Source organism: Macrosteles quadrilineatus, unplaced genomic scaffold, assembly GCF_028750875.1.
Source record: "Macrosteles quadrilineatus isolate MER2022 unplaced genomic scaffold, UCM_ALF_1.0 Scaffold_6__1_contigs__length_79288215, whole genome shotgun sequence".
NCBI lineage: Eukaryota > Metazoa > Arthropoda > Insecta > Hemiptera > Cicadellidae > Macrosteles > Macrosteles quadrilineatus.
In genome coordinates this window covers 54,953,456-54,977,717 of record NW_026542599.1, presented here as the reverse complement: position 1 = coordinate 54,977,717, position 24,262 = coordinate 54,953,456, and the positions used below count along the sequence as shown (strand labels likewise).

General features: G+C 33.4%; 1 protein-coding gene across 6 annotated transcripts in view; it reads right to left on the bottom strand.

Annotated features, from left to right (window-relative positions):
- Positions 1-402: 402 nt before the first annotated feature.
- LOC128996878 (potassium/sodium hyperpolarization-activated cyclic nucleotide-gated channel 2) overlaps positions 403-24,262 on the bottom strand; it is a 378,895-nt gene continuing 355,035 nt past the window's right edge. For 2 of the 6 annotated variants that reach the window (XM_054422398.1, XM_054422399.1), the window contains exons 7-12: positions 18,867-19,016; positions 12,628-12,846; positions 9,898-10,044; positions 8,003-8,120; positions 6,917-7,193; positions 408-1,169 (exon numbers count right to left, since the gene is read on the bottom strand). In XM_054422398.1, the coding sequence (XP_054278373.1) occupies positions 860-1,169; positions 6,917-7,193; positions 8,003-8,120; positions 9,898-10,044; positions 12,628-12,846; positions 18,867-19,016 (1,221 nt within the window). In that variant the 3' untranslated portion in view covers positions 408-859. Of the gene's footprint in view, positions 1,170-6,916; positions 7,194-8,002; positions 8,121-9,897; positions 10,045-12,627; positions 12,847-18,866; positions 19,017-24,262 lie in introns of all 6 variants that reach the window. The other 4 variants (XM_054422401.1, XM_054422400.1, XM_054422396.1 and 1 more) reach the window with 4 other exon arrangements.

Genomic DNA, 24,262 nt, shown 5'->3' with positions numbered 1-24,262 from the left:
CTAGAATCTAGGAGACTCTAATGAAACGTCATTTCACGTAGCCCCTTCTGTTTCAAAAATGGAAGTTCCCAGGTTCTTATAAAATATAAAAGTTGCAATCTACACATTTACAAGTTTCAACTATTATAAAAGTTTTCAAAATTAAACTTTAGCAAAACACAACAAGAAGTAAGACAATGAGCAGCTTGAAAAACGGAACAACAAGACACAGAACTGAAAACAAAGGCTGACAAGGTTCACCAGGACATTCGCCTAAGACATTTTTTTATTGGTTTTTTGTTAGTTTTATTTACAAACTTTGTTTAAAAGAAATGTTATGAAATTGCCTCTTGACTTAATTTGATATGTAATGAAGGTTATTGAAATCAAAAATGAATTTGGACTAAACCTAATATTGCCGGTATTTTTTTCAAAGATGTAAAAATCAGAACAACTGATTTGGTTTACATTTCTAAATTAGAACAAAATTGTATTGAAAATAAGTTTGACTATCTGTTGTACCTACTGTACAAACATTAAAAACTGTGTCTCAACAATTATCCGATGTCAATAGATGGAAGTATTACGTCTTCTGTTTATTATCAAAGTTAGGTCTAACTAATCCATCTATATTATCTTTTTTGAAAAAAATATAGTATATCGTAGGTAACTACATATTTTTGTAATTTTCAATAGATACCTAATTTCTCATTTACTATAAATTATTTTCATTTTGAAAAACTCAGGTCCAAATTAAGTCACGAGACTTTATGAAGCGCAACATTCAAAATACAAAATCTGCTACGAATGTGATGGTGAACGTCCGTCCAAGTGGATAAAATAACAAGGTCAGGCTCGACTATTCCAGCGAGCATCGTCGTCATTGGAACGTGTTTGTGTCCGACTTGTGGAAACTGGGCCGCTGATTCATCTGAAGATCTTGAACATTTGCAAAGTTGTTTTCCGACTTAGGCCGAGGTAAACTGGCCGTCAGAATGTGTAAGCTACGTCCCAACTCACTGATCAGTGAACGATTCCCCACTGATTCCACCGAAGTGTTCGCGTGTTCCGCCTGCTCGGAAAGCGCGTTCACAACCGCGTTTATTGTTTTACTTTCACTCCCCATTTCCTCTTCTTCTTCTTCTTCGTGGTGCGACACCAGGTTGGGATTCTTCCCAATTTTGTTCAGTCTGAAAACAAAAACATTGTTAGATGGTTGACTCGAGTAAAGTTTTGGCTGATTGTGTAATGTGTCGCAAAAGCGCTAAGCATTTTTGAGGAATTATTTTCGGCATGATAAAATGGAGTCATAATTTAAGTAAGAGGAAAAATGAGAAAGTAAGTTGAAATGTTGATTGATTTGTTACCATCGCCTATATAATTGATATGTGCTGAAGTTTGATTAATCTTTAATGATTAATAATATTTCATGCCATTTTAAGACTTAAAAATAACCCTATAAAGTTTAAATTTAAAAAAACAATAAATATAGTAGGTACCACAGCTAGATAATGTGTTGCCAAACATAAACATGATAAGTCTTTAAATTCTTGTAAAGGTACAATTTGTACAAATGTCATCTTAGTACTTGAATACTTTATTCTGAAATGGCGACCATACAAATGTAGGTATTAAGTATGAATAGAAGTGAGTGGCGCGATCTTGTAGTCTTGTTAGTGACTAAGGCCTTTCAAAAAAGCAGAACTGTTGACTAATGTTACACGAGTCCAAGAAGATTTATAAAGAAATGTTTTGCTTGTACATAGGTTACATATGGCTTACCTGAATTATAAGCTTGTATAGTGAGTTGGCATCATTCCTTTGTTATGGAATATTTTTGTTGTGTAAGTATGGCAAGTAACTACAACATTTATATTGTAACAAAATTTGTAATATTTTAATTGGCTCTTTTTTCAATAGATAGATTTTGTATTCATGAATTACTAAAACAAAAATACTCCATAGAGCTTCCACGAGTCTTGAACAACAAACACAAAACTGAAGCAAAATGCACAAAAAGTTAAATACGGTAAATAAACATAAACAAAACAAATTAATAGGTACAAAAAACCCAGCTAGGATTAAGTTATCATTATTATCATGGTTTACTATGGATGAATTTCTACATTTATTTTTGTTCAGATTTGTTAAAATTTTTCAAATCTTTTCTGTTTACTTTTATTTGAGCTGGTTTATTAAGTTGTGGTTTTGATTAAATACTGTTTCAAAACTAATGGTAAGACGCATGTGTGCTTTCAAAATAATTCAACTAAAAACAGACTATAAATTCCCTGTAAAAAGTTCTAAAAAAAAATTATTACCGTACCTAAGTTGTCTAACATTTTAAATCATAATATAGAATTTAACTTAACAAAAGTTCTGTGTCTATGAAAATTTAACTAAACATACCAAAATCAAAATTTTAAAATTGCTCATCTTATATATTTAAAAAATTTGCTTTTTCTTTTACGAGTTCCTTTGACTCTGCTACCCGACCGATTTTCATAATTGAGGTCTCAAATTGAAGGTATGCATACACAGATTTGTCATCAAGCATCGGTATATATTCATCTATAATCCCACTCGGCTTTTATGTAAATGAAATTTGCTCCCCATGTATTTCTTATGGGAGTTAAATTTGGTTTCTCTTATCCGAGTTCATTTGGCTCTTATACCTGACTGATTTTCATGATTGAGGTCTCAAATTGAAGGTATACACGCACAAATTTGCCATCAAGCTTTATCATATATTTACCTGTAATCTCACTCGGCTTATACGTAAACAAAATTTGCTCCCCATGTATTTCTTATGGGAGTTAAATTTGGTTTTTCTTTGCCGAGTTCGTTTAGCTCTTCTACCCGACCGATTTTCATGATTGAGGTCTCAAATTGAAAGTATGCACGCACAGATTTGCCATCAAGCTTCGGCATATATTTATCTATAATCCCACAAGGTAAACAAAATTTGCTCTACATGTATTTCTTATGGGAGTTAAATTTGGTTTATCTTTTCCGAGTTCGTTTGGCTCTTCTACTCGACCGATTTTTATTATTGAGGTCTCAAATTGAAGGTATGCACGCACAGATTGCACATCAAGCATCGGCATATTATCTTTACCTACCGTATTACTCGACCAAAAAACATAATTTGATTCAGTTTAGAACTCTTACTTCAATTTAAGATGTATTTCACCAGATATAATTATATAATCCCATATATTTTGGTCTAAGAACCTTCAGTGAAATAACGGCTTTCATTTAAGCTATTAGTTATTCAAATCGGACAAGTTTCAAGCAAACGCAAGGTGAACAACCTACATCAATATAATTTTTCATAAGGGTTTTCTATGATTAAAAATCAATAGCTCCAGTATTGTTCATGTTTTTTTATATATTTTAGACTCAAAATAATCAGTAAATTATAGGCTTTAATTTGAGCTATCGATCGTTTGAATCAGTTAAGCTCAAGATACTGTATTACTCAATAAAAAAATTGATTATTTCTCTGATATTATATTTATTTTAACGCTGCGGAGCTGCATGGGTCGGTTTATAATTATTTTATTTTACTTATAGAGATAAATTATTTATCTGTATGATTAGTGTCCTTTAAAATTACTAGTTTTTTATTATTATTTTTACAATAATCAAAATAATACAAACAAGGGTAACTCAAAGATACACTGTATAAAACAATATTTATTAAAATACAATAAAGCATATCACAATGTCGCATGCAAGGTATCACAATTGCTCAGAAGCTGTGGTAACGTCAAACTAAAAAAAACACTACACAACTAAACAACAAAACATAAATAAATAATGACGCAACAGAAATCATCAACATAAACTTAGAAGACCACTATTTGTATGCTCTTCTTGGATGTTAAATGGTATACATTAAATTTGTGTACAGTAGAGTACATTATTAAAAATTATTATGAATGGAATAGTTTGTTTGATTCTACCATTTATGACTTTAAAAGACAGGTGCAACTGGTTTGGTTTTTGGAACACAGAGCTTTTTGTACTCGGGGCTCAGGTTCTATACACCACTCACCTATAGCTTTTAGCCCACTTTAAGCTGTAAGGCAACCCAACAACGACAAAGATAGAGCTAAGATTGTTTCTGTATGCATTGGAGATCCGTCTCCACAATTAAAAAGCCATATGCTCAGTTTTGATAGATAACATAGACTTTTTAATGAAAATCTGAATGAATTAGGTTTATTGTAAAACACAAAAAGTATTTCTAACAGTTTCAACACGTTTTTCTGATATTTCCAGTTGGTAATAGACTCTTTTAAAATTAATCGTACATAGTTTACTTTGAAAGTAAACAAATTCAAGTTAGTAAAGGTCTAAACAAATGTGCACCCCTTGAGGAATTTAATAGTGAGTGTGAGTATCAACACACTGGCTCCACTACAAGTTCAGGATCTTTTTTACAACAAATTACAACAATTTTAGTAGAAATTATAGTACATTAAATAAAACCTCTATTGGGAAACAAAGTGGGCAAACAAAACTTCAAAAGATTCATTTTTGCCAAAACGGCGGTGGTTTAAAATTACAAACTTGAACTTGTTGAGCTAAGTTGCCATTCTTTGTAATTTTAAACTGCCGCCGTTGTGGCTAGAATCGGAACTTAATCTATTTTCTTGGGTTCAAAATGTTACATTGGAAGGGAAGTCTACTCTGAGTATGGTAGAATATTGCCTCAGTGCATTTTATGTTAGAAATATAACCATTTAATATGCTCTCTGACTTCTGGTGGACTATTTCCAGTGTGATGGAAAATTTTATATTTGCTTAAAAAAGTAGATTTTTACAGTACAGTAAAAGCAAGCTACATGTGAAGCTTTGTTGCATTACAATTTCTGAAATGGTTTAAAACACCGTTCCTGGACTTTTGTGGACCCTGCATATTATGCTGGCTAGTTTTAGCATTAAGTGCTACCATTGACATTGTTACTAGGTGGGGTGATTTGCTATTTCAGTAAAAAATTCTTATAGGTACCTATATTTAATTAAAAAAAACCTTTTTCTACTCATATGCATTAAGATAAGTTCTTATGTTAAAAACTAAACACTAAAGTAAAAGAAAACTAATGAAAATTCAAATAGTGGTCTTCAAAAACATGCGAAACGACAACAAATGGCACCATGCACACTTACGTATGAAATGTTTAGTCCATAGCTTGATCTCTTAGGTATCAATAATGTAATGATATAGTGGAAATATTTTCAAATTTAACTTATACACAACTTCAAAATAAAATTAGACCCCTTAACTTAAACTTTGATCAACCTAATGTTTTAGATGATTCTTGGCAAGTTTTCTGGCAAAAATATCAATAACAAAAATGAGTTATAAATATCTGGAGGGTAAAAATATTTCCCAGATCTTAGTTAATGTAGAAAGCTAGGCCTATGATTGAAATAGTTTATAAACTAATCTACAAAGAATACTTAAGAAATAAAAGCGGATAAGTTCAGATCTTTAAATTAAACAATTAAACTATTTTGATTAAATATCTTTCATAAGTCATAAAAAACTAAAATTAAATACAAAAGCAAAACCTGATATATTATTGGCAGCACATACTTTAAAATAAAATTTTACTTTATTTTTAAACGTTTGAGAAATGGATAATATTAAAAAAGAAAAATTAATGTAACTTTTAACTTCATCAATAGGTCTTATACTTGATTACATTTAAAAAACTAAACTTACTATCTCTTGGCCTGGATATTCTATACAGAATAATAATTTATATAAAAAACATAAATTATCTTTGTGCGGAAATAAAATTTTAAAACATATCTTAAACCATGCCAATTAAATTGAAATAAAATTGTATACGGCTGCCATGTCTACTGAACGAATAATTACAAATTAGGATTACAGAATGTACAAATAATAGTAAAATTTAAATTATAACAAATATTTACTTTAATATAAGGCATAAAAACTAGCTTGTTAAAATAAACTATTTACAAAATAATGTAAAACAACCACAAATGTTTGTGTTAAAGGTCTATGGCTTCTTTGAAGTCTTTATTGTCTAAATAATATCATAAGTTGTAACTCCTTTCCACCCAATATAGGATGGTGTAAAGACAAGGGAAGTAAGTAAATTTTAATTACCATAGTGATGAAAAAAAGATTCTTGCAGTTACTAATTTGGAGTACCCAGTAATATTATTACTATCATACTGTACTTTTATTATTATTACTAGAATTAGTAACATTTTCTAAACAGTTTTACTTTGAAAACTGTGGAGTAAATGAGTAAATAAATTAGTAAAAAAATATAATTTTAGTTTAAAACATTTAGACAACATTAAAGTTTATTTGATAGATTTATATTTCTAGAGTAATATTTTTAAAATGGTTTTTATTTTTATAACTGCTTGTCCATGAAGACTATTGAACTGTACAGTGATCTGAAGAAAGCCAAGTAATATTAAGGTATAAGTCATATGAGCTGACCGCAAAGATAAGATAGTACAGGCAGCTGGACAAACAAGCTGCCACACTGAGCTACCAAGTTTTGTATACATCTTTAATGGTAATTTTGTGTAAAATAATATGGTAAAACACGTAAAAAGTCTTGAAATACTAAATTTATTGGGATGGATATAAATTAACATTTGTACTGCATCTACTAAGTGAGAAAAACTTGATTAGGGTACAAAGAAAAAATGTAAAATATTTTTGATATTTTTGTTTTGAAAAATGGATACTTTCTGCAAGAATACTTTCTCTCACTATTCTGTCTTCCCTGTCTCCACCTGACATTATCGTTATCACAGTTGTGAAAACTCGTGTAAATCTTCTGCGTGTTTCCGTTCCCGCAGTCCATCCGCTCCAAGAGTCTCGTCTTTACCCGCCCTAAGGGCCTCCTCCTGCCGAGCTTTATGTTTACGATACCTTTCAGCCGCCACGGACTCCATCGTTCTCCTCATGAGAGGATACTGGTCCAACACCGCGTTGAAGTGTTCAACTGACAGCGAGAACAAGTTGCAGTAAGTTTCCGCTCGCACGGACGCAACTCTCCTCGCGTTGGTGAGAAGGCAGATCTCTCCGAAGTAGGAGCCATCGCTGAGACTCGTGGCGACTTCTCCGTTCGCCATGACTATGTCGACGATGCCCTCTTGGATAAAGTACATTTTTGTACCGATTGTGCCTTCCTTTATTATAATATCACCTGCAACATGGTTTTAGTTGAGTTTGAAATGTTGGAATATGAGTTAGTAAGGGAGAGAGGATGGAATTTAGAATGTGGATGATTCAAATGAGAGTTGTAGTATAATTTTAATTAATTGAGATTTTAATTGATAATAGTAAAAGTAAAAAAAAAAAAAAAAAAAAAAAAAATGGGGATGGGACATGGAATTTTTCATTCATTGCTATAATATTACATGATGTGCTTCCACAGCTAGCACTTTACATTAAGCACTTCCAGTCTATCTCCATTATTGAAACACATAACTGATTTAGTAGGTTGGTAGGTTGAATTGATGGGTTGGGCTAGAACTCCCCCAATTCCCTATTTACTGTACTTAATAGACAACTTAATTGAATAAAGTGAGAATTTTGTTGCTCTTTAATGAAACCATTTTGAAAAATTTGTTATAATTATATAGTTTTTTGTAAAACAAAATTCAAGGAATTTGTTTTAGAAAAGATAAAGACCGTCCTCTGTTAATTAATTACTGTTTAGCCTTAGTTTATTCTCAAAGACTTCTTTTATTCACATTAAACATTATCTAAAAAGTTAATAAAAAATTCTCAGCACCATAATCTGTTGATGATTCAACTTCATTTCATAATGTTCTATCTTTGATAATTTTATGTAATGAGATCTATTACAATTTAGACACTCAACCATCCAAGGCTGATTGGCAAAACACTACATCTAGACAGGTACTTTCTTGTTGTAACACTGTACTCAATATATAGGTGAATAAAGATTGATTGATTGATCAATTTATTGATCATTTGATTGACACTTACCAGGCTGGAAGACTTCATATTTCAGTTTTGTCACCACATCTGACACAAAGTTGCCATCAGCATTGGCAAAGAATGGCACTGACGCAACCAGCGACCGGCAGTTGTAGTTTATGACATCCTGCACAAATTAAGGAAAATAAATATATCAAACACAACAAACAAAAATATTAGTTACCCTGTTGTATTTTACAGCTGTAAACACTGTACATAGTCAACAGCTGAGATGGATGTACTGAGGTTTTTTGACAGATGAATCCTTCGTCCTTTGCAGAATATTTGGCCCCCTACACAAAAATGAAGGTTTTTGAATCCTCCAGGATGAAATTCTTCACAGCCTTATCTACTGGCAAAGACTTATTGAGGTTTATCTAAGACACAAAGACTCTGATGGCCTGTGCTTGTTGTGCAAAATGAGAGGTGCCAACTGTATTTGGGGGGAGGGTCAGTTTTTGAAATACCAGAAGGAGGGGTCATCCACACCTGAGATGGCAAGATAAAGGGAACATAACTTAAATAGATGCTAGAGGATGGATGGGAAAGTCCATAGTTGGAGAAGACTTGTCAAAGGATTTTGGTGAAGACTTAAGTCAAGAGGGCTGAAACGGGAATGAAAATACAAAATCAAAATTGTAGGTGTTAGTTTTTAATGGGGTTCTGAAACTGCCTTCACTCTCTGTACCCAATTTTGCTGAAGGTCAGAAGAGTATAAAAACAAAGCTTTAGGCCCGGTTCACACGAACGACATACCTAGCAGACTAGGCTTGGACTAGGTAAGCACGACTGGGTAGCGGAGCACAGGATCACATCGGTTCACACGAGCGACATGTCTACGGACTAGGTGAAAATATCGATATCAAAACCACTCGGTTCCATCACTGGTGCACAATGAGAACAAAGGTAAGAATGCGAGCTGCAGCTCGACTACCCGATCGCTCGTGTGAACGCTCCCATAAGGCTACATGTACTGCTACGCAGTTCGACTGGGCGACTGGGTAGTTGCCACGACGGACTGGGAAGCGGGGCCCGACTAGGTTTTGGGACATCAAGCTCGAACACGACTAGCTAGTCGGCGTCCTAGGCTCGTGTGAACGGCTCCATTTGATCCTGTGGTCCGCTACCCAGTCGTGCTTACCTAGTCCAAGCCTAGTCTGCTAGGTTTGTCGTTCGTGTGAACCGGGCCTTAGACGCAGTGGTATCAATTGAATGATGAGGTCCCTTGATCTCAGAATTTCAAATCGCTGTGTTAGAGTTTGATATAGGCCTACAATTACAAAAACAACACTAAAACTCATTATTATATATTGACTAAAACTGTGATTATTTTCAAAGCTTATGTGTTGTTCAAATTTTCATGGTGGAGTTTGCCAAATATTTCCAACCAGCTTGATATCCTTACCTGGTGATGTGTTACTTTTGTACGGTAAAAACAGAGTTGTGGTTAATTTAAACCACAACGGATTAATTTCACAGTAGATTAGTAGAGTAATAGGCCTATAGTGAAATATATTGTACGTCAATCATCCAAAATGTGTTTACCGTGCTTGTATGTGGGATGGACCACACTCGTCCGGTAAACACAGATGACGACCTTAGTTTTTTATAAGGACTATTAATTTAATACTAGGGGACCATAGAAGCAATTGCTGCTTTATCCCATTGTCCTTGGACCTTAAGCTTTAAAATGAATCCTCAACAGCAATGCTAACTTTTTCCTAGCTCGAGATATTTAGTGGGGACCGATTCGCTTACGGAATTAAATATATAAATTTAGCTGTTGATCCCTTGAAAATACAGATTTTTTGCCCTTTTACATGTTTACTTGATACACCCTTTATGCTGTTCACTTAATTAGATTTTCAGCTAATGGAGATAATTTACAAAATATGAAGATTTACCTCTCTCAGTTTTTCCGAGAGCTCTCCCAGGATTGCCTCTTCGTCGAAGAACTTTCCCTGGTACCGATGTTCGAAGTACTCTGTTATTCTTTGTCTCATTTCTCTCGGCAGCTTTCTATAAGCCATGTACTCTTCAACTTGTTTTACCTGGTTGAAAAAACGGCTTGAATTAAAATAACATCTTGAAATGAAAACTTTATTGCCTCTACATCAGTATCAAAAGTATATTACAAATAAGTAATTCTTCATAAAATATTTACCGAAACAGTTCTTAACATTGTCATCAAAATTAATCTAAATAATTAATACCTTGAACAATTTAAAGCATATAAAGTCAGAAGACTGTTCTTAGACATACTATACCTGAAGTTAAAATAAAGTAAGTGAAAACTTCTACAGGCACCTAATTTAAAATATAAAGTAAATACCTCAATACATACAAATAAATTATTTCAAAAAGCACAATTAAGATGTAAAACGTACAACTCCCAAAAGCCACAATTTATTTCCATTTATTGGTTGCTCTTTCTTATAAACCCAGTTGCATGGTTGTCTTTGGAATAAAAAATAACGCACAAAAGTTCAGATTTAGACAATAGTTCCACTGAATTGCAGGGGGTAAATAATTGAAACGAAACCATGAAGGTGCAACTTGACCAATCTTGCTTTACATTAGCTTAAAGTTATTACAAATCTTTGGAAAGATGTAAAAGAAAGATTTTTTAACAGACAAATTATTAACTCAACATAGAACATAAGAAACTTTCCACCACATAAAACCACAAGTTTAGTTAGTTCACTCGGAACACACAAAGCCACAAACAAGTTAAAACCTGTAACCAGCACCAGATTTCCCCCACACGGTCTGAAACTTACCTCCAAAATGTGCTTTACAAAATGGTCTGAGGTAGAATAGTCACAGGATAGGTTAAATTCTACAGAATTTAAAATTTGTTTGTATCAAAGTTTTTTTGCCCAATTATTGTTGTCAAATTAATAATAAAAATGTATTCAAACAAATCCATTAAAAATATCATTGTTAAATTTTTTAGACAGAAGACTAGAAAATATCAAAAGATCTACTTAAATTAATGTTATGCCGATATTAATGTTCCAATAATAGGGAGTTTGCATAATTTAAAGATATTTTGATGTAGAAGTTTTTTTCAATGACACCGGGTTTTTATTAAGAAATTGGAGCACAAAAGTTTTTGGTTGACACCACTACGAACTTACTGTTGAATCATGCATTCAGGCGATTTGAATAAATATTACTGTAATTAGTTATGTTGTCTTTGAATAAACCGTATGGTTATAAATGAACCGGTTATTCAGAGTTTACTTTGAGCTTCTCTACTGTAGAGGGTTAGACACTAATTTCCTCCACTGCCTTCCAAAGTTTACGTTTCATCTTCATAATATGTTTCTGGAAAAGAAAAGGGGTGGTCCTGATTTGGTGCAAGTTACAAACAAAACCAAGTAAATGAGATTGGATTCTCGATAAGTAAACCTATAATAAACAGTTTACCAAGTCCATGAAGGACTAGTTTTGAAGTTCCGTGAAAATGTGTCTTTTTTCATCACCATAAAGTGATATATACAACAGACTCTTCTAAAAATTCCTTATCAATCTTTGCTACAATTTATCAACAACAATTATATGATAATCATGTTGCTGGCAATAGGTGAATATGGTCTGTTGTAAGTTGTCTGGATGACTTATGTCATTGACTAATGGATACTGAAGTTTTAATAGTCAAAGCTTATGTGCACAGTGCAATATAAGCAAAAAGTAGTCCCAATTTCGTACTTCTGATTCTGATTTTTCTTTTTTGTTTATGATTGATATTAAATAGTGGCTTTTGGTATGTTGACATTTTGAGTTTACTCATAATTTTTTTATTTGTTTAGTTAAGAGTCGGCAGGACCGGATTTTCTGCTCATAACGGCAATGTTAATGGCTGAAGCATATTACGGTATTGGTTTATCAAGATAAAAAGTTGTAAAATAATTTTAAAGCTATTGAAACCGCGGATTTGATTTGCTACCTTCTTTTTAATTTTAATTGTTATTTTGTCAAACTACATAAATATTTTGACTTAAACTGTGATTTTATTCAACCTCTAAAACAAAAGTTTTAAAAATCCAAAAAGCAATTCATACGGAAAATATATTTTAGAATCACATAAAATCTTCTGCTCGTTAATTAAGCTTAGGGTGCATAATTACGTGAACGCATGTTTTTGCAGATGGGCCCTCGGACAACCACTGCTTCCCCTGACATCTGACGGTTAACAACAATTCAAAATTATTGACTCCTGCCAACTCTTAAAGATAATCTTCAAATTGATTTCTGGAAGACGAAATGATGTAAACATCTAAAAATATTAATTTCTTAGTTACAATAAGGACAGTTAGTTTGTCTGCACCTTTGCTCAATATTTTAAGATTATTTACCATAATATAAAATGGAGAGTATTTCTTTGAGATATCATTATAGTCAACTCCTTATGTGAGTGATGAAGATGAATTAAAATTGCAAAATCAACCAAAACAAATTGGCGTTTCATTACGAATTGCAAAATTCAAGCATCAAAGTTTCTTCTAGGCTCTTAAATCCAAATCTATTAGTTAGTTACTTCTCAACATTTTTCGAAATGGCAAAATAATGCAGTAGTTTTTACAAAAGGTCACACTTTCACTAATCTATCCTAAAATGAGGTAACTGACCCTTTCCCGGTACTGTCGTCTGCTGGAGTCAAGAGACTGGATGAGGTTGGTAGCGTGTCCGAGGAACAGCGCATAACAGGTGGCACCACTGATCATGCTGAGCATAGTAAGCCACATGTCGGTGAGTGACTGAGGCGGAAACCTGCCGTAACCGATGCACAACATGTGTGACATGGCTTTGAATAAAGCCCACGAATACTGCTCTAACCAGAAGGCCTCCTGCAAACATGTCATTGAATTAATTACTATACACAAGAAACCCAGACTTTACACAAACATACATACTTTTACTGTATAGTTTTGCAATTTGGGTAGGTGAAAATCAGGAGTAGAGGGAAATTCTTGGACTTTACAGTTGAAAGGAACAAATGTTTGAAAGGTAGTACAGTAAAGGTAATGGATATGATCACAGTAAAGGAATGTGTAGGCTACATTATAATCTACTTGGAACTTTACAAACTGGTTAAATACAAGGAGTTGGGGCTAAGAGTGCCCATCACCGTCACTGCTACCAGAAAAATTGGTTCTCGGTGTTCTCATTACTAAACCCTCGGAGAATTAAACCCGTGCCTCCCGCACCGAAGTCTGAGACATTAACCGAACCGTTGTTTCGTGGCTAGCAACACATCCAATTGGTTTGTGCTATTCCTAAATATGATATCAGGTCTTCTAGGTAATTATTAAGAAAATATGAATACTATCTTTGACTATCAATAGTCAATGAGTCTCGTACTATTTAAATATTGAAAGTTTTAAAATTTAATATGGTAGGTAACCATTGAATTACAAATTCCTAACGTTTAACTCAGGTAAATTAATATTCAACTACCTTTCAAGCGATTATTGATAAAACTTCTTTTATAGGCCTACTATTCTTTATCCAATGGCCAATTCAAGTTTTCAATCAATCATCTAGGTTAAAATGAATGATAACATTAAATGCAGAAGTATTAAATAAGAAGAAGAATGTGGCCGAACGTCGAACGCCAGCATCGGACACTGCTGTTTGGCTGATGAAAGCGTCCGTTGTCTGCCAATCTTCCATACTTTTCACAACGTACAAAAAAAAATAGTCTAACTCGAATGATCCCAAATTTTAGGTTAGAGTTTGTAATTAGTCATATTGTTCACCACAAGTGTATAGACTACTATTTACTATATATACTATATAAACTACTAGACTATGAATTTGGTTGAACGATTTGGTATAACAATTAATTATTAAAGTTCCCCTGGTATAATATTTGGGGGGGGGGGGTCACGACACCCTTGACCCTCCCCTGGGACTGCCCTTGCGAACAAGAAAATACTTTGTTCAACATTTTACTTCACCTTGGTTACAATAAAACATAGCAGAAACAGATACAATTGTACAGGAGACGTACAAATTACAAGCCATGCTAGCTAATTTTTAGCAACTGTTCAAAAATCTTATAAAGACTCTCGACACACACAAACTACACCAGGGTGGTCCTCTTGGAGTCTTTTATAGGACTTATTGGTGACTTGTGACGTGTTGGCCCTGCTCCATGCGGTTACTTCATCTGACAAAGACTAAACGTTTTCAATGTAAACATCTCATATCCCTGAACGTAAACATCTCATATCCCTGAAAACTTGTGACCTAATTACTCTATGAATATTCTCTGATTTTCTTCACATGTTATTTTACTACTCGCTTGTCGTGACCTGTAGTCTTCAGACCACCTTGCAACCTCCATGTATCCCTCTCTGTGCCATCTGTCACCATGACAATCCACACATAGTTGGGTGAAGGAGTTACCCGCTTACAAGCCTGGTCAACATACTTAAAGACCCATTACATCTTAGAATAGTAGTTTGTTCACTCCTTGTGTGTGGACCAGAAATTTTCTAGGTGTCAGACGAGGCGACACAGTTCACACTCCGATTCAACAAAGTATTCATTTATACATGGCTGCTGGTTTATAAATGCCTTATCACTCTGAATTGAGTCAGAAGAATGAAAAGGACACAACCCTACAACAGGTAGCTTTCCATGTTTATTTTGGTAGCGTTGGGGTTTTGAGGATTGTTACATTTCTAGGTAAAAATAAAAATGTTAAAAAGTAAAACTTTACAGATCAGTAATCAATCAGTAAACATCTATGAAATGTCTTTCTGCATCTCACAGTAGTGTAATAAAAAATACAGCAATCAATGGTTGAAACCAAAAGCAATGTCGTTTCTTGAGAAATAATTACTCATTTATTGTGTTCCTAAAGACAATAAAAAATTAACTTGACAATAAGAACAATATCAATAGGAATATATCCCTAATGACTAGCCCCTACAATAACAGCTCTAATACTAATTGATAAAACATAATCCTCACCAACAGTGTTTTTTTCCAGACAAGCTACAAGAATCAGATTTCAACTCCCTTGCAACTTCTGAGCAAACTGTCAGAGAACAAATTATTCAGTTCATCTCCATAGGATTCCAAGTTAAATCAGGTAAACACTCTAGGCTACACAAATATACCTGTATCGGTCTATTTCTTTCTGTGGCGATGGGTAAGTGGCAACATTTCTAATATTTAGTTAATCAGGCTAAATCTTGTAACATTGTGATTCATCTTAAAGAATGTATTTTTATGATCTAAATAATAAAAGGTGCTGAGTTCTATAAACGATTTTAGTTTGTTAATTGCACTGGAGAAGGGAAGTATGATAGACAGGAGTATGCAACCTAAAGTGATAATATCGGACATACCTACTGTACTGACCACCTGCAGGCTAGACTTAAACTCCATCGGATTAGCGGCGTCTGTTACTGATAATTTGCACAAGTGTCAATCACATTATTCAAGTTAATTTTTTTTTTATTTCTTGAACCCTGAAATAAACTGGAAAGCTTGTACACATTAACCTGGGGGTACCCCCCCCCCACCCCCGGTAACCCTCCCCCAGTGAGATGTCATCTTATTAATCTTAACAACTAATTGTATATTCTTTGTTTAACAGCAGGCTGTTTACAATTACAGAACACAATGGCTAAGCTTACAAAGGATTACTAAATCCTTTTATAATAATACAAGCACTAGTCATTCTTATGTAATAATTTACCTCGTTTCAATTGCAATGTTTACTTTACCATATAAATCACGATAGTTGTAGAACAATGACATTATCATTATTGTATTATGTAAATTTGCATTGTTTCATATCCATTAATAAATATTTGATCAGTTTATTATTTCAGTTTTATATTTGAATGGAACATTCAGAACATATTCTGTTGTTGAGATTTTTACAACATCTGACAATATAAGGACTTGTTTGGCCCTTTGCTCAGAGAAAATTCATTTATCACCTTTTATAAATAAATCAATCATAGCTGTAAAAATTGAGATTATCAATTATTAATTAACTAGAGGACCCATGCTGCTCCGCAGCGTTAAAATAAATATTATATCCGAAAAATAATCAAATGTATGATTTTTGATTGAGTAGTCCAGTATCTTGAGCTTAACTTTTCAAATGATCAATAGCTCAAATTAAAGCCTATAATTTTCTGATTATTTTAAAACTAAAACATATCAAAAACATAAGCAATACTGGAGAGGTTGGTTTTTAATCATAGAAAAACCTTATGAAAATAATTTTTATGTTGGTTATTCACCTTGCGTTTGCTTGAAACTCGTCCGATTTGAATAACTAATAGCTTATATGAAAGCCGGTATTTCACTGAAGGTTCTCAGACCAAAAGGATTAGGCTATATAATTATAACTGGTAAAATACATCTTAAATTGAAGTAAGAATTTGAAAATGAATCAAATTACGTTTTTTGGTCGAGTAATACAGTAGGTAAATATATGCCAAAGCTTGATGTGAAATCCTTGAAAAACCAAATTTAACTCCCATAAGAAATACATGGGGAGCAAATTTCGTTTACGTATAAGCCGAGTGGGATTATAGATAAATATATGCCCATGCTTGATGTCAAATCTGTGCGTGCATACCTTCAATTTGAGACCTCAATGATGAACATTGGTCGGGTAGAAGAGTCAAACGAACTCGGAAAGGAAAAACCAAATTTTTTAAATATATAAGACTATTAATCATTGAGATTGGAACGTCACCTAGGTGTGTCTTTTAACTCAAATATGAGTGAAGGATGAGTGTAGAATGGTGTGAGATGATCTGTGTGGATTTTTTATAGTCTAAGATCAGCTGTTTCATTTAATATTAGATGAGTGAACAAAGTGAATGAATTTATGTATCGTGTATAACTGTGTCGGAGATTAGTTGTCCACTTGTCTGTGTTTCTGTGTGTCTTTGTGTTAGGATAAAAAAACTCAAGAACCGTTACACTAATATAGTGTTCAAATTTGGCACAAATAATAATGACACCACTGGGAAGATACCATTAAAATTCTAGACGATTCTGATCACTAGTATTTATAAAACCTTAAGAGTACATTTTAAACTTTGTCCCATGAGAAGAACATTAGAAGCTACCTTATTCTTCCTTTTATTTGTTTACATTTTGCGACCAACATTTTTATTGTCTACTCTAGACAAAGAGAACGACATTTTCTCTAAACATTTTCATTCATAGAGTAAACCGTTTGACGTCTATGAATATATGACATTCTCGTAATTCTACAACTTCCAGAATAATAAATTGAACTTTACAATATTAGTCGGCAGTTATATACAGTTTATGTATTAAAAAAAGAAAGTGGCGAAGGAAGTAGTCAAGGTGAGCACTGCGGAGTGTGGGAAGTGGCAGTTAGATTAATCTATCTGTAATATTAAAATGCTATGGGCAGGGAGGGAAACAGGTAGCCTACACGTTGTAGGAAGTGGTGAAGGAAGTGGTAAAGGCGAGCAGTTCTGAGTGTGGGAACCCATTGTGACAGTTAGATTAATGTATCTGCAATACTAAAATGCTATGGAAAGGGAGGGAACAGGTCCACGACGTTTTAAGTGGTGAAGTAAGTAGTCAAGCCAAGCAGTGCGGAGTGTAGGAACTGTGTGTGGCAGTTAGATTAATCTATCTGCATTCTGCAATACCAAAAGTCGTAGGAAGTGGTATAGACGAACAGTTCTAAATGTGTGGGAACAGTTTGTGTTAGTTAGATTAAACACTAAAATGCTATATGGGAAGGGAGGAAAAAAGGTGCACTACAAAGGAAGTGGTGAAGGAAGCTGCCTCTTTTACACTGTGCTGCGGCAATTACGTTAAGTTAGATTAGATCAGTGTTTCCTCGTTTTGTTTATGATAAGCCTAATAACAAATAAGGAAACATTTCTAAAAACAAACGTTCTTTTAAACTAGGCTTTTGTGTATAATTTTAAAGAGATGAATTTACAAAAGATGTTTTGTACAAGAACGATGGATTTACCACCAATTGATAATTATTGAAAATCCACCACAAATTTTACCAATGACTTCGGTTAAATAATGAATGAGAAGTTATGATTGTTGTTAACTGAGATTTGGTGATTCAAATAACATTGTGTTCACCAGTGACACCGGTAAGTGCAAGTGGACTCGCCCGTTGCGCTCACGTTCACTCATTCCACGTGTATCTCATTACGCACAGAATTGGCGTACTACTAGTAATGGACGACAAAAATTGTGTGTCACGGCTATTTTCAGTCGTACCTGCACTTGATGGCCAAAACGAATTCACCTGACTGCATTTACTGCCCATGCATTCCCGACGACGCGGAACACACTTTTTTCCGCTGTCCACAATGGGATATGCTTCGCCAGGAGGCCATTCAACATCTTGGGGTGCTGTCGATTGAATCGATTTGTGAGACCTTGCTGAAGGGTGAGGACAACTGGGACTGCTGGTCGCACTTTGTCCGGAATGTCCTTCAAGCAAAAATGAACGATCTAGATCGGAACATAGTCTAGATTTGATAAGAAATAAACGGCTAGACACGGCGTAAGCCCCTCGGGCGTAGGCAAACTCGGCCTAGTTCTGATGAAGTGCGACAAGTGTTCCCAAGCTAGTGTCCGAAGACATGCATTTTTATGCATTTTCCCACCTCTCCCTAAAAAAAAAGAAAAAAAATACTCGTCCAATCTTAAAAAATGAGATTTGTAATGAAATTTAAATTTCCTATTGTGACAGGATGTTGGAGTTGAAGGACCTGAAGTTTATCTGACTGAAGCATACGACGTAAGCATAAAGTCCACAATAAGGCTGATACGCCTAAATAATCCATTTTTACTCAACCAATCAGCTAAATTTACGTACCTGCAGTTCGTTGATGGCCACCCAGGAGTTGGAAGGGAATCCTTGCAGCATTGGGACAAGGAACTGTAGGCACCCAGACCAATGGCCGATCAGGAGCATCATACAGATTAGGTTGAATATCCTCATGAACACGCTCGCCATGTTGAGGAACTGAAACAAAATAGTTGAGAAACTACAACCAAACTATTCAAAAACTCACACATAACGGCGAGGAACCGAAAAATGAGTGTCTAGGAACCGAAACACAAATAATGTCATGAAACTAAAATATAAAACTGCTGGTCAACCACTGTTACCAACCAGACAGCAACCATAACCGGATCTCGCAGTATCGCCACCTGTGAAATCCTAAATTGATTGGCTTGCGGTTGTTAGTGAAGCATTGTATTGCTTATTGCTAGACCATTGCCTAGACCATGCGGCCACCGGTTTAAAAACAAGCAGTTAATTTCTGGAGAAAATTGTAGGACATGCTTGACAACCTAAGACATTATGGTATATGCAAAATCTAAATTTTAAATTTCTAAAAAGTTTACATGCTTTTTTATTTGGAAATAACAAAAAAAATTATTCATTAAAAGCTTTTTATTTTTGTTAAGAAAATCTTTTTTATTGTTAAGAAACCTTTCTTTCTAAAAATTATCATCCAACACAATGAAGTTAACTTTTGAATGGTTTTGAAAAGATTCCTAAACCTACTGGTACAATAAGCATACACCTCTAGTTTCTAATGCAATGTTTATACAGTAGAAGATAGGGAATAGAAGTAGGCTATAGTAGTAGAATCTAAAGAAATTGCATTCTTTGATTTTCGGAAAATCTACATGTCCTATTAGGTACAATTTTTAATAATTGTGTTATGTTAAAAGACTTTCTAAATAAAAAAAAAATAATTTGAATACGTTTATAGTAAAAAACAATTAGCATCAATAAAAATATTTTGAATAAAAATAAATAAAAACTAGACTGCAGATGAAAAGACAAAATATATGTATTAAAAATATCACAAAAAAGCTTAAGCAACTATGTTAGCTTATTTGGCTAACTTCACATTGACATGGGAAAACTACGTATCAATTAAAATTACATTGTATAAATAAAGTAGAAAATAATTTGGAAGACACATTAGAGAGAGAAAGAATAATTAATTTACGATCATAAATTGTAGTAAACAAAAAAATACTGCATTGATTTATTTGTTTTATTGTCAATCCAAATAACTAATTGAAGTTTAGGATTCCTTGCGAAAGTGAAGCAAAATATAAAAATAGTAAACACAACTGTTTACTCATACAACTAAATCACCTAAAATGTCTTTTAAAGTGGGTCAAAATACAAAATGTCACATGAGAAGCAGATAAATATTGCTTCTGGTACAGAAATAGAACTGTACCACAAATGGGCCAAATGACTCCAAATGCATATATACAAAGTGGAGCAAAAAGCAAAGCAAAGCTAGCTCCAGGCCCAAGCAACAATGTTAAATTAAAAAACAAACCTCAAAAACTTGGAATTAGCATAAATGGAGGAATCATGTGTGTTATGAAATGATATTATGTGAAATGTATCTTGTTACTATATTTTATTTTAAAAACCTTAGCCATAAAAACCATAGTCATCCCTCACATTGAACATGAAAACTTTTTTACAAGTAGGCTACGCTCCAATTATATGGTGCTGGTGTGTCAACTAGTGTATAGTTAAGAAGTTGGCTGCCGATTCAATAGAATACAAGGAAAAACAACAGGTATAAAAATGATATGGATAAGTTTTTCCGATAATTTAACCTTGGCCAGTTCTATTTGATAAATAAATGCATTTCATAAGAGAAATAGCAGTTTTTATCACTAGGAGCGAAAGTAGCTCTTTTTGGTACGCAATCATGTTTTACAAGCACAATAAATACAATAAAGTACCAAAAAAGACACGTTCACTCCGTGTGATGATCAACTATTTTCATCATACTGTGGAAATAACCTTCTAATCGTTACAAAATTAGACCACTTAAGGTTATACAAAGTTGTCATCTATGTCTAAACTCTGTTGTTTACAAACATAACTAAAAAAAAATCGTGTAATTAATAGCAGTGTTTTCAAATACATTTTGTTTTGAGGTTAGCAAACTGAAAAGTTTGCCATGAATTTTTTGGTTCTCTATTTGAAGTTATCCGAAAACGAAGTTTTTGCTGATGATTTAGAAAACTAAAAACGGGTGTTTTCTGAACAGTAAATTATGAAAATAATTTTTCGTTACAAGACCATTTTTGATATTCAAAGGTACATTTCCATAGTTGCTTATTATAATTTGAGTCATAATTTTAAAAATCTTGCTTTTAAATATCAGTGATGGAAATATCTGTATAGTTCGGCCGCTTAGAAAGCGACCTCCTCCAGCATTGGTTTAGCATTAGCGCCCAGGTCGTTTTCTAAGCGGCCGAACTATAGTAATCCTTCAAATGTCGTAATCTTACTACCATTGAACCTTATACAAAGGATTATAGGATTTGACGTAATATCCCTGTGTTTGTAACGAAACAAAAGGAGTGATCTTTGTTCTTAAAGGAAATTCTACCCTTGGCTTGAAGCGGTTATGGTTTGAATAATTAATTTAAAATTAAATTTTTAAAGAGGAAGCTTTTTTTAGCATATAGCCTGGATGTGTTAAAGACATTAACTGTTTCCTCAAATCAAAGGCATTGAAAACGTGCAGGATGTTGGAGTTATTTATAGTAGATAGTAAAAATGCCACTTTGCTAAAGTAAAAAAGTATTATCTGAGATATATTGCCCGATTGCAATTATCAAATAGAGGAAATATGTGCATGCGCAACACATTAAATTCAAAGTGAACATAATTTAATTTAGACAGAGAACTTGAAAAACAACGTTCAATTAGCAATGATTAAATGTTCATATTTGTATTTGATGCTTAAGAAATGTGAATGAATAGTATAACATTGTTTTTTAATATACCTACAACTAAAAAATAACTCGTGTATGATAGTTTGGTAAACAATATTTTTCAAATTATTTATTTTAGATCCTAAAGATTATGGAAGTAAATTTAATTAATGTGCTTAAGCTGCTACTTCAAAATTCTAAGAATATTTAGAAAGCTTACCTTGAAATATAAGTCCAGTTGGTTTCAGGTACACATTAAAAAGTACATTGATTTATCCCCAATATTTCATTCTCATCGCTAAAATAAAGTCCTTTTCTAAAAAATTCAAAACCACTCCTTAAACTTTCCCGCAAACTAGCCTTTAAGATAGTGTACTCAAGATAGTATTTAGGTACTTACAGTGCCCTTTTATGTAAATTTAGATTTTGAAAGAGTTACTTTATTGATTAACTAAGTATTACCCATCGTTATACCACTAACATCACACAAAGTGTAAAGCCATACTTGGCCGCAACAACCGGGTCGCCGTGACTTTTATTCATGACCTGGTCGCAGTAGGCAAGATACAAGAGCAACTTCTACCTGGGAGGATGATTTTCAACTGAAAATAAGAGGACTTTTGATTTATTATTATTTATTACATATGGAACAACTGAATGCTTTTGTTCGAAACTGCATTTGAAACATCACACTGCAGGAATATTGCTTAGGGGTGATTTATTTGAAATTGAAATTACACATTTAATCGAAATTTCGAATGAGCACAGCCAAGTCTGATGATCCTGACATACATTGAAGACAACAAGGTAAAAAAAAAAACAAAAAAACACAATGATTCGGAATCCTACAGCACCGGATACTTAATCCCTTAGGGTAACGTTCTATAAAAGTATCAGCACCCTAATTTTGTTGATGAACAAATTTGTGTTAAAGGCATATTTTACAACTGGACAGTGCTGTACCACTATCAAACTGAAACTGAATAATATATACAGTAAAACAGAGCAGGGACTGGGTTTGTGAGGAAGCAACTTGTCGCCTAGTGTGGTCGGTGCTGTAAGATAACATGAGGAGTGTATATGTCATTGATCTTAAAACGCTCCTTTTTTCTGTAATTTCAATTGCTTAATGGTGTTGTCTTTCTTTGATTTATGTTGCTCATTTTTATTCTTTGCGGTGGCAGCATATTATTTTATTATTATTTTTATATATATATTTTTTTTTGCAATTGAGTCTCCAAACGTGGCCGATGGGTTGTAATGCTGTGTATTCATGTTCAGTGAGAGTCACATAACAGATGAGTCATTAAGTGAGATGATTTTTGTAGTTTTGGGTGACCAATCCGTTTCTGTAGCTAGGGCCATTCAAACAAAAACCAAACGATCAAGGACTATGTCCATTTTCAAACCAACAAAAAGCTGCTGACTTTTCTCAGTCATTGTGCTTGCGATTTTCTTGCAAGTATTGTTTTTTGCATTTAGTGTTGTTACTCACATTACTAAACAAACTTTTACAATTCTATGGACTTGTTTCTGTCTTAGGTAATATTCAACATTAATAGGAAGAATAATTAACAGCAAAATGTAGATCATTACAATCATTAATACCACTTGTTGATTCCTGTTAGATGGTCTAAAATCAAAACTTGTACAGATACTGAATTGTACAAAATGATTGACAAACATTAAGGTGTGTTGGAAACCCACAATCAGTCGCTTTAATATTTAAGGTAAACTACTTTATCTTAAAATTCAAATCACAAGTCTTAGTGACTTATAAAGCAACATATGAAATATAAACATTTAAAGAATGTTAAGTTAAGCAACTTTGAGCTCGTTTGATGTTATTACTAATGACCTCAACAATAGATTGATTGTGTTTAAAAGGGTTTATCATGTGAGATCATTAACTGGACAACACATAATGAAATTTTTTAATGGAGCAGTGATTTTTACCTCAACATTAAAATTAAAACTTCCGCAAAAATAACAAGTAGATTTCTTTTACATGGTCTAAAACTAGGCGTTGACAAAAAAATTGAAACTAAACTGTAACGAGAAGAATAAAACCATTAAAACTTGAAAAATACAATCAGTACTACGTTATTTCATCTATCATATCTCAAATTCAAATTGTCATCAGCAATTTGCTATCAATTTGATATTTTACTGTTTTACAAAAAAGTACGTTTTAGTGTGCTACCTTTTTTGGGACAAATATTTGGAAAGAAATCAAATAGATTGGCAAAACGCAAACTACGTAAATATACTATATAAAAAAATATGTGTTTGTTTTTCGTGTACCTAATTACAAATTTGACATTCGTGTTATCTACATTTCTTGCATTTTTGTAAGGAACCGGTCTTAACCCGATTCATGTCATTATATGAATACCTTTTCATCACACTTCGATGTTTTTAACAGTTTTACAAACGTTAATTGGAGGCTGAAAGCTACGTATTGCTGGCCAGTCCCGCTGTCATCATCATTCGGGG